The sequence below is a fragment of the Bufo gargarizans genome, chromosome 5 (assembly GCF_014858855.1).
Source record: "Bufo gargarizans isolate SCDJY-AF-19 chromosome 5, ASM1485885v1, whole genome shotgun sequence".
In the NCBI taxonomy this organism is placed as follows: domain Eukaryota; kingdom Metazoa; phylum Chordata; class Amphibia; order Anura; family Bufonidae; genus Bufo; species Bufo gargarizans.
Window position 1 is genome coordinate 91,371,461 of NC_058084.1, and position 16,395 is coordinate 91,387,855.

At 47.1% G+C, this 16,395-nt stretch overlaps 1 protein-coding gene across 1 annotated transcript in view; it reads left to right on the forward strand.

Moving 5' to 3' along the window:
• The first annotated feature begins 124 nt into the window (after positions 1 to 124).
• RIDA (reactive intermediate imine deaminase A homolog) overlaps positions 125 to 16,395 on the forward strand; it is a 35,145-nt gene continuing 18,874 nt past the window's right edge. The window contains exon 1 of the mRNA XM_044293603.1: positions 125 to 257. Coding sequence (XP_044149538.1) covers positions 184 to 257 — 74 coding nt within the window. The 5' untranslated portion in view covers positions 125 to 183. The remainder of the gene's footprint in view (positions 258 to 16,395) is intronic.

The following is a 16,395-nucleotide window of genomic DNA, read 5'->3' on the forward strand; positions in this document are numbered from 1 at the left end:
GCCTCAGTCTAGAACACAGGCGGGGAACGTGATTGGTGGATTTGGAGGCGGAGTGACGTCGTTAGAACGTTTCCCAGAGAGTGCGAGCGCTTTGGCACTGCGCGTGCGCACATACCATGTGGCTTTTTTTTTTTTTTTTTACTGGGCGATAGAAAGTAGGTAGTGCAGGTGGAAACACCGCAAATGTCAGTCATGGCTTCCGTGGTCAGGAAAATCATCTCCAGTGCGAAGGCTCCAGCTGCAATTGGACCGTACAGGTAATGCTCCTTCTGCAAGATTAGAAGACGTTGTGTAAGGTGACCGGACAGTTGTCGCTGCTGTCACCTCTTCTGCAGGCAGCAGTTTTCTAGTGCTTATCTCTACTGCTTTCATGCACAGGTTTTCAGTAGCGTTTTTCTGCACTTTGAGGTGTTTTTTTTTTATTACTTTTTTAGGTTTTTTTAGTGCATTTTTTTTGTAGCAGAAGTGGTGAGGTTGGCATAGAAACCGGACTTGTGCCTAAATTAAATGCAGTGGTGTTTAAAAAAAACAGGGGCCTGTGGACTGTGACTTTGTACGGCCCTTGTAGGTGACCCCCAGTGTGCCTTACCATCAGCATTTTCTTCATGGTGCTTTTCCCCATAGAGAAGGTAAAGTGAAAACTACCAAGAGCTCCAGCGTGCCCTTTTTTGAAAAGAAGCAAGAATGACAAAAAACACACTACCTAATGAACAAAAACGGCAGGTGGGACCCGCACCTATCCGACACTCATGGCATATCCTAGCGATATACCATTGATGTCCCAGATGAGCCAACTCCTTTAAGACAAATATAAGAGAGAAGATGTTATCCGTCTTAGGCTACATTCACACTTGCGTTTTTGCTGGATCCGGCAGGGTTCAGAAAAAGCACTTCCGTTACTGATAGGACGGGTCAATGGAGGACGGGTCCGTTTTCTATTGCGTCTGAGAAAACTGATCCGTCCCCATTGACTTGCATTGTGGGTCAATGACAGAAAGAAAACCACAGCATGTTGCGGTTTGCTCTCCGGTATGAGAACGCAACCAAACTGAATAGAATGCACTCTGTTCTTGACAATGAATGGGGACAAAACGGAAATGTTTTGTTTTTTTCCGGTATTGAGACCCTATGACGGAACTCAATACCGGAAAATGTAAACGCAAGTGTTAAAGTAGCCTTAGGGGTCATTTACACGACAATGGTTTTGGTCTCCATCCGATCTGCAGTTTTGGCGGATCGGTTGTGAACCCATTTATTTCAGCAGGGCCGCAAAAGATGCGGACAGTACACAGTGTGCTGTCCGCATCCATATGTCAGTTCCGCGTCCCCCCAAAAAAATAGAATATCTTATTCTTGCCCGTTTTGCGCAAATTTGCAATGTTTAGAGTAGCAGTGATTTCCATACCAGATACATGGCGGCAGAACCCAGCAACTTCCAAAGGAAATCTAATGTGTATGGGGGTCTCCCTCTCCCCCTGTTCTCACTGGACATAAGCCATCTCTAGAGGTTTCCAGTAGTGACTTAGGCTTGTTTCACACCTCCGGTGTAAATTCCGGCAGACGAGGCTGGGAATCAGCGGTTTATGTCCGACCGATTCTCCGCATTGTCTGCCGGAATGCAGCCGGATCTCCACCGGACCTCATTATACTTAATAAGGCAGGCGGATCGTCCGTTTATATCCAGCAGTGCCGTATTTGGAGAATTCCAGCAGGCTGTTCTTTGCCAGAACCGCCTGCCGGAATGCACACCGCAGGTGTATACTAGCCGTACCCCATTTTCTTCACTGAGACTTGCATGTATACAGGCAGCAATAGTTGTTGACTTCTGAAAACATCTGTTATGTAGGGTCCCACATGTGCGTCAGTTATGCCTAATGCACACAACTGTATGACAAATCTGTACTGTACGGTACTCCATACAGATGGACAGACTGCACTTGAAGTTCTTTATTAGTGCCATATGTCTGCATGGTCTACCGTACAGGGACTGTATGATTTTCAAAGTATTTTGGGATTTTCCACTTGAAAAGCAGCTGTCCTTGTCAGCTGTTTAGGGCTTCTGCAAATAATATACCTGAGAGGAGATATTTTGTTGGGCAGCCCAAGGCTTTCTGCAGGCCCCTTTCAGATTAGGCCTCTTGCACACGAACGTTGTGTGGTCATATTGCGGGCCACATACAGCGGGTCCGCAATACACGGGATTCTGTATTAAGAGTGCTTTTATTTTCCCTTGTAACCATGTTATATGGGAAAATAATAACATCTACACAACACCGAACCCAAACTTCAGTGAAGAAGTTCGGATCTGGGTACCACATTCAGTTTTTTATCACGCGCATGAAAAAACGGAACAACGTAATCACAGTGAAAACTGACAGAAATTGCGTGAGCAGTCGCGCAGGTTTTCCGCAATGCGCATGCGACGCATCCGGAGCAAATCCGGGATGCCCGTGTGAAAGAGGCCTAACTGTTTGCAGAACCTATCTAAACAGGCAGATTTGAGGAGGTCAAAGTGGATGTAAAAACCTTAGCAAAACCTAAGCTAAAGGGTGCAGCATACAGAGGAACGTGACTCAAGTCGAGGATCGCACGGTCCCACTCCTCAGGTGACTGCAGGACCTGGAAGCAAAAAAGACGACTGACGCAATAATATTAGAATCATCGGCACGCCATAGCAAGCTGAAGGCAAGTCATAGCGTGATGGATCAAAAGTCTATTTCCATAAGCCACCTTCTCAGGAGCATTTGCAGTGGAAAGGGCACTTCATGGGCCTCCTCGGCACAGGGCTCCTCCGGGTCCACTCCTGGCGTGTATGCTTAAAGAGGACCTTTCACCTCTCCTGACATATCTGTATTAATAGCTCCATGCGATCCCCATGTAATAACAATTCTGGGGCATCTATTCTTATGGATCCGTTCAGATAGTACAGCCATCTGCATCTGTTCTGAACGGATCCGTTTGTATTATCTGTAACATGGCTAAAGACGGATCCGTCTTGAACACCATTGAAAGTCAGTGGAGTGGTTTTGTATTGTGTCAGTGAAAAGGGATTTGTTCCCATTGACTTTCATTGTGTGTTAGGACGGATCCGTTTGGCTCAGTTTCATCAGACGGACGCCAAAGCGGAATGGAGACTGAACTGATGCATTCTGAGCGGATCCTTTTCCATTCAGAATGCAAACTGATCCATTTTGGACCGCTTGTGAGAGCCCTGAATGGATCAGAAAGCCAAAACGCGAGTGTGAAAGTAGACTTTGTCTGTTCCCGGATTTCTCCATGGAATTACAAAAACAAACAGCCACTTAAGTAAAGCGCCGATTCTGTGAACGGAAAATTCCATATTCCATGGTTACGCCTCACACGGCCGTTGTGTGGCCGTTCCATGAATTGGGGAACGCAATTTGCGGTCCCCAATGCACGGGCAACATCTGTGCGGTGGCCAGGACAAATCGAGACCCATTCAACTTGAATGCATCCGTGATTCGTCCGCACCGTAAAACAAATAGAACATGTTCTATTTTTGCGGTGCGGAAACACGGACAGAAGCACTCCGTAGTGCTTCCGTGGGGTTCCGCGCCTCCGTTCTGCACTGCAGCTCCGGATTGCAGACCCATGCAAGTGAATGGGTCCGCATCCGTGATGCTGAAAGCACACGGCCGGTGCCCGCATATTGCAACGGCCGTGTGCATGAGGCCTTACTTGGTTAAAATACGCATCGTTCATGCAGAGCAGACTATGTTCTTTGACACTCCAGGAGAAGCTTCTGAATGGCTGGTACTTCACCCCAGATCTCCACATCTTTGACACGAAACCTCAGGCTTCTCTACTGTTGTCTATGCTGATGTCCTGCGGGACACATGCCCTTCCGTTATCGGAAGTAGGATATTATCCTGACCTCTCCTGTCACTGTTTACTGATCTATAATGTGCCAACTTTTCTCTGTAGCTATACACCAATATCATGGGTCCTTGTCCAGAGTGTCCAGGCTTCCGTTTTCACATTCCGTCTGAGAATTCCGTTACATTCCGATATAACGGAATACCTTAACTCAAGTGCGAACCCACCCTTAATCGTAAGCTTGATAAATGTACAGTCCATGCAACCGGCTCTTCTGTGCAGTCCCCATCCACTTTAGCTACTTTTCTAGCTACAATGGTTTGGATAGATCACTGGAGGTTTTGTAACCCTTACACCGGACAAAAACCGCTGCACGCCAATTCTTGGCTTATTTCCCGGGTAGCGGCTGGATCTCTGCTGGACCCCATTATAGTCGGTGAGGTCCACAGGGAAGAAGGTAATGCCAGGTCCAGAGAACTAAGGCGGGCTGTTTTCTACCAGAACAACCTGCCTGGTTTCCCTGCTGCAAATGTGAAAATCTTCCATTTCATATGAATTTAAAAAAAGTTTAGAAATTTTAATCATATAAATATTATTTCCATAGCATCATCACGACGGCATACAAGGAGATTGACCCCTGACCTCTGTAGGGGCAGGAACAGAGAAAGGTTAAATACCCTCCTCCCACCACCAACACCAGTGTTTTCCTGTCCCTACAGAGGACAGGGCAGAGAAAGGTCTCCCTGTATGCAGGGAGATGAAGCTTGGAATTCAGCGTGGATACCTTAAGAAATCGCCGGCATCCTGCATGGCGTCCCCCTGCCCTCCCGCGGTCCAGTACTAACGCTGGGCAGGGGTGTGGGGCTCTACCTCGTCCCGATTTTCGGGGCCTGTTCCCTGGCGGCTGGGTGCGCGCCGGCGCATTGGGCGCATATGTTTGACGTCACGGCCGGCGACCCGGAAGTGACGTCAGTGGCGGCAGCGTGGAGCTTAATTTAAAAACCGAGGCCTGCTCCGGACAAACGCTCCCAGGATCGGTCCCCCACTGTGCGGAACCCTTACCTTTCGGAAGAGGCGACCATGTCGGTACCGGAGCGGTCCCCCAGAGCTGAGCCGCCGCCAGCACTTCTAACTGTGAGTCCCCTTCGGGGGTATTTATGAATGGGTCAGGGAGTCTGTTGATCCCCCTCTCCCACGATGATATTAGGGGGGGGGGAGGAGGAGCGGGCTCTTGCTACATGCTCAGTGCAGCTACGGCAGGGCGTAGGCTCCTACATCCACCCCGCCCCCCCCCCCTCCCCCCACCCTCCTCTTGGTGGGCCATATCCCTTATACTTGCCGTTTCATCTCTTTTAGGCAAAAGAAACCCCGAAAAAGATGGGGAAGTCACTCAAATGTGTCTCCTGCTCTAGTAGACTCCCTGACGGCTACCCCAAAAAACTGTGCAAGCCTTGTATCTCAAATATCGTACGGGATGAGGCACCCTCCCTAAAAGAGGAGTTAAAAACTATGATTCAGGAGGAGATCCGTTCATCCCTGGCCCACCTGTCCGCTAATCCCCCCGATTTGCCGCAACCAAAGAAGAAGCGGGCTAGATCCCCATCCCCCTCTGATATAGAAGTCGTTGCGGAGGAAAGTGCCCACTCTGTTAAGTCTTGGGAGGAGGGGGAGAGAGTCTCTGACTTAGAAGACGATGGACGTAGATATTATTTTTCTACGGAAGAAATGTCCGACCTTCTGAAGGCTGTAAGGTCGACCATGGGTGTGGAGGAGGTACAACGTACCCATTCGGTACAAGAGGAGATGTTTGGGGGCCTGAGGGTTAAGAAGACCCGTGTGTTTCCCATCAATGAAAGCATTAGGGATATGATCCTTGATGAGTGGACAGACCCAGAAAAACGACTGGGAGTCCCGGCAACGTTCAAAAATAGGTTGCTATTTGATCCGGAGGAATCTAAAATTTTCAATGAAATTCCCAAGATTGATGTACAGGTGGCCAAAGTGAACAAAAAGACGTCCCTTCCATTCGAGGATGCCTCCCAACTCAAAGATTCAATGGATCGTAAGGCGGACAGTCTCCTCAGGAAATCCTGGGAGGCGGCCATGTTTAACGTTAAAACCAATATTGCGGCTACTTCAGTCGCCCGGTCCATGTATCTTTGGTTGGGAGAGTTGGAAACTCATATTAAAGACAGAGCGTCTAGGGAGCAGATTCTGGAGTCTCTCCCCCTTTTAAAGTCGGCCACGGCTTTCCTGGCGGATGCCTCTGCCGAATCAGTTCGGTTCTCCGCCAGAGATGCAGCACTCTCCAATGCAGCTAGGAGAGCCCTCTGGATGAAGTGTTGGTCGGGGGATAAGACATCTAAGTTAAAGCTTTGCTCCATCCCCTTTTCCGGAGAATACGTGTTTGGCCCGGTGCTAGATAAGATCCTAGAGAAGGCCGCGGATAAGAAGAAGGGGTTTCCGGAAGATCGCCCTTCCAAACGTCGGTATCCTTTTCGCCCCCCCTCGGGTCAAGAAAGGAGCTACAGGGGAAAAGGGAAATCAGGGCGTTGGAGTTAGCCAAAAGGAGGAAGAGGAAGAGGTCAGTCCTTCTCCCAGCAGAAACCTTCAGATAAGCAATGACGCCGGAGTGGGGGGAAGACTCTCAAGATTCCTGGGATCATGGGAATCCATCTCCCAGAACCCCTGGATTTCCAAGGTAGTCGGTACAGGCTATCAGATAGAGTGGTCTTCAAGACCCCCAAACAAATTTTCTCTGACACGGTTCCAAACGAACCTTTGGCAAGGAGTCCAGAAACTTCTTCAGATGAATGTAATCTCTCCGGTCCCACCTCTAGAAAGAGGCAAGGGGTTTTATTCAACTTTATTTTTAATCAGAAAAAAAGAAGGTACCTTTCGGACGATCATAAACCTGAAACCTCTAAACAAGTTCATCCGTTATCAGAAATTCAGGATGGAGACCCTAACATCTACAATCCCTCTATTAAGCAAAGACGTCTTCATGTGCACTATAGACCTGCGAGACGCTTATTACCATATTCCCATTCACGCCAGCTCCCAGTGTTTTCTCCGGTTTGCAATCCAGGATATATCAGGAAACGTCCATCACTACCAGTTCAGAGCCCTTCCCTTCGGGATTTCGTCTGCCCCGAGAATATTTACCAAAGTGGTGGTAGAGATGGTTGCCTTCGCCCGAAGACAGGGACTCATGATAATCCCCTATTTGGACGATTTCCTTCTGGTCAGCGAAAGTCGCAACCAAACCAATTCAAATCTGAAGGTCTTTCTCTCCATCCTAGACGACCTGGGGTGGATCGTAAACGAGGAAAAGTCCGTCCTCACCCCCTCAAGGGAAGTTCGTTTCTTAGGTATGATCCTGGACTCCCGAAAGCAAGCAGTGTTCCTACCTCGGGACAAAATATCAGTTCTCCAACAAAAGGTCAGGTCCTTTCAAAAGAGAAGATCTTTCTCTATCAGAGAGGCGATGAGCATGCTGGGTCTGCAGACATCTTGTATTCCGGCAGTCCCCTGGTGTCAAATACACTTCAGACCCCTTCAGTCCTGGATACTGAGTGTCTGGAACAGGTGCCAATCCTCTCTAGATCGCCAAGTAAATCCTCCATCTCGGATTCTGCAGTCCCTAAATTGGTGGAAAAACCACGAGAACCTATCCCGGGGAAATCCCTGGCAGAAGACTCCCCAGTTGCAGGTGATAACAGACGCAAGTCTGTCCGGCTGGGGCGCAAAGGTCGGGGACCGTATATTTCAGGGCACTTGGCCAGATTCGATCAGATCCCAATCATCGAATTTCAGGGAGCTGAGAGCAGTCTGGGAAGCATTGAGGGCGGCAGAGGAGATGTTGTGTCATCATCATATAAAGGTGCTATCGGACAACACTACAGCCATTGCCTACCTCTCCCATCAGGGGGGAACCCGGTCTGTAACCCTTCAGGCGCTGGCAACAAAGATCTTTGCCTGGGCAGAACAGAAGGTGGCCTCTGTATCGGCAGTTCACCTGAGGGGGATACTAAATCAAGAAGCAGATTTTCTCAGCCGCCACAGGATCGATCACACAGAGTGGTCTCTAAGTCCAGAAGTCTTCAGGTTAGTGGTAAGGAAATGGGGGTTGCCCGACGTAGATCTGTTCGCCACCAGGGCCAACTCAAAAGTGGAAACATTCTGTTCCCTAAACCCCAGGGACAGGCCTCATACATTAGACGCCTTCGCCATCCGTTGGCATTGGAATCTATGCTATGCCTTCCCTCCACTTCCTCTAATCCCGAAGGTGGTGCAGAAAGTTCTCCAGGACAAGGCCACGGTGATTGTGATCGCTCCCCTGTGGCCAAAGAGAAGTTGGTTCTCATCTCTCCAGAGACTTTCTCTACAGGATCCATGGCCCCTTCCGGTACGGGAGGACCTACTCCAGCAGGGCCCAGTTCTGCACCCAAACCCGCAGTTTCTGAAATTAGCAGCTTGGATCCTGAGTCCCAAACCCTGAAACTTCAGGGACTATCAAACGAAGTTATTGCTACTCTGAAAGCTTCCAGGAAGAAGGTAACGTCAGCAATCTACCTTAAGATCTGGAGACGTTTTTGTTCTTGGAGTGGGGATGAATCGCCACATTTACATAAACCTAACATCCAAAGAATACTGGACTTCCTACAGCGAGGTCTAGATCTGGGACTTAGGCCCTCTACCTTGAAGGTCCAGATCTCAGCCCTGGCTTGTTTTTTTGACCAAGATATAGCCGGTCATCGTTGGATCAAAAGATTCATCAAGGCAGCGACGAGGCTCCGCCCAACGATCACCGCTCGCGTCCCTTCCTGGGATCTGAACATCGTTCTTACAGGCCTTACCTTACCGCCCTTTGAACCCATGTCTGACTGTCCTATAAAATTATGGTCCTTGAAAACTGCCTTCTTGATTGCGATAACTTCGGCCCGCAGAGTAGGAGAATTGCAAGCCCTATCGATCAGGGAACCCTACCTCCGTATTCTAGATGATAGATTAATTCTCCGTCTGGATCCTGGTTTTCTCCCCAAAGTGGTATCAAATTTTCATCGGAGCCAGGAAGTTACCCTACCTTCCTTCTGTCAACACCCTGCTAATGACAAAGAAGCCACATTTCACTCTCTGGATGTTAGACGGGCAGTCTTAAACTATATCACTGTGACGGAAAAGTTTAGGAAGTCGGACAGCCTACTAGTTCTCTTCGGAGGAAGACTTAAGGGCCAGAAAGCCTCCCGGTCATCTATAGCCAGATGGCTCAAAGAAACTATTAGTTTTTGTTATCAATTACAAAATCTTACATGTCCAGTCCACATTAGGGCCCATTCCACCCGGGCCATGTCCTCCTCTCAGGCTGAGAGAGCTGGGGCTTCCCTGGAGGAAATCTGTCGTGCTGCCACTTGGTCCAGCATTCATACCTTTATAAAGCACTATCGCCTGGATCTTTCCAGATCATCTGATCTGTCCTTTGGGCGGAAAGTCCTCCAGGCTGTAGCCCCCCCTTGACTGATATATTTTTTATATCTCCTTGTATGCCGTCGTGATGATGCTATGGAAAGACCGGAATTAGACTTACCGGTAATTCTGTTTCCATGAGATCATCACGATGGCACGTTATTCCCTCCCTTGATTCAAATTATTTGACCTACCCAGGTCTCTAGAAGGTATGGAGTAATACCTTTTTTCTTGTTTTTACTGTTCTCCACCACCGGGTTGCTCTGTGTGATTTTGGAAACACTGGTGTTGGTGGTGGGAGGAGGGTATTTAACCTTTCTCTGTTCCTGCCCCTACAGAGGTCAGGGGTCAATCTCCTTGTATGCCGTCGTGATGATCTCATGGAAACAGAATTACCGGTAAGTCTAATTCCGGTCTTTTCCCCAGTCGTCTCCATGACACCACATGCTGAGATTGACTCCCTCCTGATTGGACAGGAAAAACACAGAGAGGTTAAAACCCCCACCCCCTCCTCACATCACCAGTGTTTTTCCTGTCCCATCAGGATAAGGAAGCAGGAGAGGTGCACGGAGCTCGTTGGGCTCACCTGGAGTATCGTCTCATCCACAGGCCGAGGCCGGATCTGCAGTGCAGCTCTCCCTCCTCTGTTCGGTCAGGCCTGGGCTCGGGCACACACGTAGTGCCCCTGCGAAGATTCCCTCTGCGGCGGTCCAGGAGGGCTTGATGCAGAGGGAAGGAGGACGCGGCGGATCGGCGCTGAGATGCGTCCCTTCCGGCTGGCAGGCAAGTGACGTCAGACGCTAGGGGGCGGAGCAAGAACGCGCTGACGTCATCCACATGCGCCACAGGTCCTGAAGCGAGGGAACACCATAAAAACGCATAGGACCTGGGTAATGGCGCCCTGCTTAACCCCTTAAGGACCAGGCTCATTTTCACCTTAAGGACCAGGCCATTTTTTGCATTAAGTGTCACGTTAAGTGCTGATAACTTTAAAACGCTTTTACTTATACAGGCCATTCTGAGATTGTTTTTTCGTCACATATTGTACTTCATGACACTGGTAAAATAAAGTCAAAAAAATTAATTTTTTTGCATAATAAAATACCTAATTTACCAAAAATTTGGAAAAATTAGCAAATTTCAAAGTTTCAGTTTCTCTACTTCTGTAATACATAGTAATACCCCCAAAAATTGTGATGACTTAACATTCCCCATATGTCTACTTCATGTTTGAATTATTTTGGGAATGATATTTTATTTTTTGGGGATGTTACAAGGCTTAGAAGTTTAGAAGCAAATCTTGAAATTTTTCAGAAATTTACAAAAACCCAATTTTTAGGGACCACTACAGCTCTGAAGTCACTTTGCGAGGCTTACATAATAGAAACCGCCCAAAAATGACCCCATTCTATAAACTACACCCCTCAAGGTATTCAAAACTGATTTTACAAACTCCGTTAACCCTTTAGGTGTTGCACAAGAGTTATTGGCAAATGGGGATGAAATTTGAGAATTTCATTTTTTTGCCTAATTTTCCATTTTAACCCATTTTTTCCACTAACAAAGCAAGGGTTAACAGCCAAACAAGACTGTATCTTTATTGCCCTGACTCTGCCGTTTACAGAAACACCCCATATGTGGCCGTAAACTACTGTACGGCCACACAGCGGGGCGTAGAGTGAAAGGTGCGCCGTATGGTTTTTGGAAGCCAGATTTTGCTGGACAGTTTTTTTGACACCATGTCCCATTTGAAGCCCCCTGATGCACCCCTAGAGTAGAAACTCCATAAAAGTGACCCCATCTAAGAAACTACACCCCTCAAGGTATTCAAAACTGATTTTACAAACTTCGTTAACCCTTTAGGTGTTGCACAAGAGTTATTGGCAAATGGGGATGAAATTTGAGAATTTCATTTTTTTGCCTAATTTTCCATTTTAACCCATTTTTTCCACTAACAAAGCAAGAGTTAACAGCCAAACAAGACTGTATCTTTATTGCCCTGACTCTGCCGTTTACAGAAACACCCCATATGTGGCCGTAAACTACTGTACGGCCACACAGCGGGACGTAGAGTGAAAGGTGCGCCGTATGGTTTTTGGAAGCCAGATTTTGCTGGACAGTTTTTTTGACACCATGTCCCATTTGAAGCCCCCCTGATGCACCCCTAGAGTAGAAACTCCATAAAAGTGACCCCATCCAAGAAACTACACCCCTCAAGGTATTCAAAACTGATTTTTACAAACTTTGTTAACCCTTTAGGTGTTGCACAAGATTTAATGGAAAATAGAGATACAATTTCAAAATTTCACTTTTTTGGCAGATTTTCCATTTTAATATTTTTTTTCCAGTTACAAAGCAAGGGTTAACAGCCAAACAAAACTCATTATTTATGGCCCTGATTCTGTCGTTTACAGAAACACCCCATATGTGGTCGTAAACCACTGTACGGGCACACGGCAGGGCGCAGAAGGAAAGGAATGCCATACGGTTTTTGGAAGGCAGATTTTGCTGGACTGGTTTTTTGACACCATGTCCCATTTGAAGCCCCCCTGATGCACCCCTAGAGTAGAAACTCCAAAAAAGTGACCCCATTTTAGAAAGTACGGAATAGGGTGGCAGTATTGTTGGTACTAGTTCAGGGTAGATATGATTTTTGGTTGCTCTATATTACACTTTTTGTGCGGCAAGGTAACAAGAAATAGCTTTTTTGGCACGTTTTTTTTTTTGTTATTTACAACATTCATCTGACAGGTTAGATCATGTGGTAATTTTATAGAGCAGGTTGTCACGGACGCAGCGATACCTAATATGTATACAATTTTTTTTTATTTATGTAAGTTTTATACAATAACTTCATTTTTAAAACCAAAAAATTGTTTAGTGTCTCCATAGTCTGAGAGCCATAGTTTTTTCAGTTTTTGGGCGATTATCTTGAGTAGGGTCTAATTTTTTGCGGGATGAGATGACAGTTTGATTGGCACTATTTTGGGGTGCATATGACTTTTTGATCGCTTGCTATTACACTTTTTGTGACGTAAGATGGCAAAAAATAGCTTTTTGTACACCGTTTTTTTTTTTTTTTTTTTTTTACGGTGGTCACCTGAGGGGTTAGGTCATGTGATATTTATATAGAGCCGGTCGATACGGACGCGGCAATACCTAATATGTATACTTTATTTTTATTTATGTAGGTTTTACACAATGATTTTATTTTTGAAACAAAAAAAATGATGTTTTAGTGTTTCCATAGTCTAAGAGCCATAGTTTTTTCAGTTTTTGGGCGATTATCTTGAGTAGGGACTCATTTTTTGCGGGATGAGATGACGGTTTGATTGGTACTATTTTGGCGTACATGCGACTTTTTTGATCACTTTTATTACCTTTTTTGGGAAGTAAGGTGGGCAAAATTTGAATTTTCTCATAGTTTTTATTTTTTTATTTTTATGGCGTTCGCTGTGCGGGGAAAGTAACATGGCCGTTTTATAGATCAGGTCGTTACGGACGCGGCGATACCTAATATGTGTAGTTTATTTTATTTTTTTAATTTTTATTCAGTGATAAATGTTTTTTTTTTATCTTAACTTTTTTCACTTATTCTTTTTATTTTTTGACCCAGACCCACTTGGTTCTTGAAGATCCAGTGGGTCTGATGTCTGTAAAATACAGTACAGAACCTATATAGGTGTCTGTTCTGTATTTTACTTACACTGAACAGATCTATGCTTTCAGCACAGATCTGTTCAGCACCATGGACAGCAGGACGCCTGAGCAGGCGTCCTGTTGCCATGGGAACCTTCCCCGTCTGCTCAGTTATGGTCAGAACTGCGCAGACGGGGAAGGGTAAGGACGGGGCTCTGGGGGGGCTGTCTGGGGGCTCTCTCCCTCTCCCATCGGGGGGCTGTAAAGGCACTGCAGCCCCCCGATCGGAGAGGGAGGGAGCTCCCTCTTACTGTTAACCTTTTCCATACAGCGGTCCGTACGGACCGCTGTATGGAAAGGGTTAAACGGCTGACATCGCATCAACGATGTCAGCCGTTTATACCAGGGTGCCAGCAATGTGCTGGCACCCTGGTATACCCACTGTACACCAACGATTATTCAATAGGAGGCGGGCGGGGGATCGCGATCCCGCCTGCCGCACCTCCCGCAACGCCCCCACCGCCTGCGACACCCCCCCTGCACCACCCGCCGCCATCAAATCATGCAGGGGTGCAGGGGGGGTGTACTATATTGATTTTAGGCACTCTAAAGTCTCTGATCCCCGCGGTCAGGGACCGCGGGGATCAGAAACTGCAAAAAGCGCAGCAAACCGCAGGTCTGAATTGACCTGCGGTTTTCTGCGATCGTCGATGCGGGGGGGTCAAATGACCCCCCCCCCCCCCCTGCATTGTTACAGGATGCCGGCTGAATGATTTCAGCCGGCATCCCGTTCCGATTAACCCCCGCGGCGCCGGCATCGCTATTTAAAGCCATGACGTACCGGTACGTCATGTGTCCTTAAGGACTCGGGAAACATGCCGTACCGGTACGTCATGTGTCCTTAAGGGGTTAAGCGTGGCTCATACTAGGAGCATCTTTGCCGGTCGGGAGTCAAGATGAGCACCCCCCTCGCGCCGGGCTCTGGAACCGAGCCTGCATCAAACCCTGGGACAGTGAGTAACATGCTCTCAGGCATATGATTTGTATGGTGGGTTCAGTTTGCTCATCCTTTCCTCCCTTAACATTTTCAGGGAGAAAAGGATTCCACTTCGGCAGCCAAAAAAACCAAAAAATGTGGTATTTGCGGCAAGAGATTACCTAACACAGGATCCAAAGCCCTGTGTAAAGAATGTACAGCCAGTGTCATCAAGGCTGAGTCTTCTGGTTTAATTGAAGACATTAGAAAAGTGGTAAAAGAGGAGGTCCAGCTAGCCTTAGCTGCCAGAGAACCCACTCCCCCCCCAAAGTTGCTCCCACTCAGGATTCCCGTAGTGTTAAATCACTCATCCTGGATTCCGACTCTGAGGGACTGGCGGTCTCAGACTCCGAATCGGTGCAAAAGCACCCAGGATCTTCAGACGAAGAGAGCGAATATAAGCGCTTCCTGTTCAATCCTGAAGATATTGAGGAACTTATCAGGGCCACCATTCAGATGGAGATGCCTAAAGCCCCTAAGTCTACCCAACAAGAAATATTTGGGGGTCTAGGGGAAAGAAAGAAGGCGGTTTTTCCGGTCCCTGATAGTGTACAAAAACTAATTCGATCAGAATGGGAAAAACCGGATAAAGGATCCTTTATCCCAAGGGGAATTAAGAGACGCTACCCCTTTAGCCAAGAGGATTGTACAGATTGGGAAACTATTCCAAAAGTGGACGCGCCTGTGGCCAAGGTAGCAAAACATACGGCCCTGCCGTTTGAGGACTCAGCACAGTTGAAAGATCCTCTAGACAGGAAAACGGAGAGTCTCTTGCGAAAGACCAGGGAGACTACGGCGGCCCTTCTCAAACCAGGCGTCGCCTCTACATGTGTGGCCAGAACACTGAACCTCTGGCTAGACCAGCTAGAGATACATCTGGTTAACAAAACGCCACGAGATCAAATTCTAGAGAGCTTGCCTCTACTAAAGATGGCAACCTCGTTCCTAGCAGACGCAGCAGCCGAATCAGTGAAACTATCTGCCCGTACAGCTGTTCTCTCAAATACTGCGAGAAGGGCATTATGGCTCAAAGCGTGGTCAGGAGACATCACATCTAAAAATAAATTAATCGCACTCCCCTTCCACGGTCAGTACGTCTTCGGTGAAGATTTGGACAAAATCCTAGACAATGCAACAAATAAAAAAAGGGGGTTTCCCGAGGAAAGATACAAACAAAAGAGACAGCCCTTTCGTGACCGATTTTTTTTCAACCCGAAAATAAAAAAGGTAAAGGGAAGACTGGGAGGTGGAGTTATGCGAAGGGAGGCAGAGGGAGAAGTTTCCTCTTCAACCCAAACCGGGCAGAGGCCTCCTCATCCAATAGCAAACAATGACGCTATACCTGTGGGGGGGAAGACTCAGCTCCTTTCAAAAATCTTGGGAGCACGTAACAAACAGCAGGTGGATCTTAAGTATTATACAGGAGGGTTATCAGATAGATCTTCTTTCTCTCCCCCCACAGAAATACGTAGTCACTACCCTTCCCCCATCTCAAACTGTGACCTTAAAAAAAGATATAAAAAACCTATTAACCTTGGACGCCATAGAGCCAGTTCCAAAAAATCAGACAGGGCTGGGATTTTATTCCCGCCTCTTCATTATAAAAAAACCAAACGGGAAATCCAGGGTAATTATAAATCTGAAACATCTAAACAAATATGTAAGATATCAAAGATTCAAAATGGAGACCCTGAAGTCAGCAGTGAAGCTCTTGAAGAAGGACGCGGTGATGGCCACAATAGATTTAAGCGACGCTTATTATCATGTTCCAATTCACAGGTCATCAAGGGAGTTTCTAAGGTTCGCAGTAAAATTGGAGGGAAACATTCAACATTTCCAGTTCAGGTGTCTCCCCTTCGGGATCTCTTCTGCCCCGAGGGTTTTTACCAAAATAATGGCGGAAGCCTTGACAACCTTGAGAGAAAAGGCAGTTTGTGTGATCCCCTATCTGGACGACCTACTGGTAGTGGCAGAAGACATAGAGACCATGGAAAACCATCTCGGGTTAGTCCTGGGGCATCTACAGAACCTAGGTTGGATCATCAATTGGGAAAAATCGGATTTAATCCCATCCAAACGGAAAGATTTTCTGGGCATAACCTTAGACACAGTCTCCCAAAGATCTTTTCTGCCACCTCAAAAGATAATAAAGCTTCAGTCAGCCTTGAGGAAGTTCAAGAAGGAGAAATTCTGTTCGATAAGACAGGCCATGAAGGTATTAGGGAGTCTGTCTGCTTGCATTCCGGCAGTAGCCTGGGCACAGTTCCATCTAAGACCACTCCAGAAATTCATCTTAGACAAATGGAACAGATCACAATTAACCCTAGAGAGGAGAATATTCTTAGATACAAAGACCAAAAAATCGCTAACTTGGTGGCTCAGCAGATCCAACCTAGAAAACGGGATTTTCTGGGCAC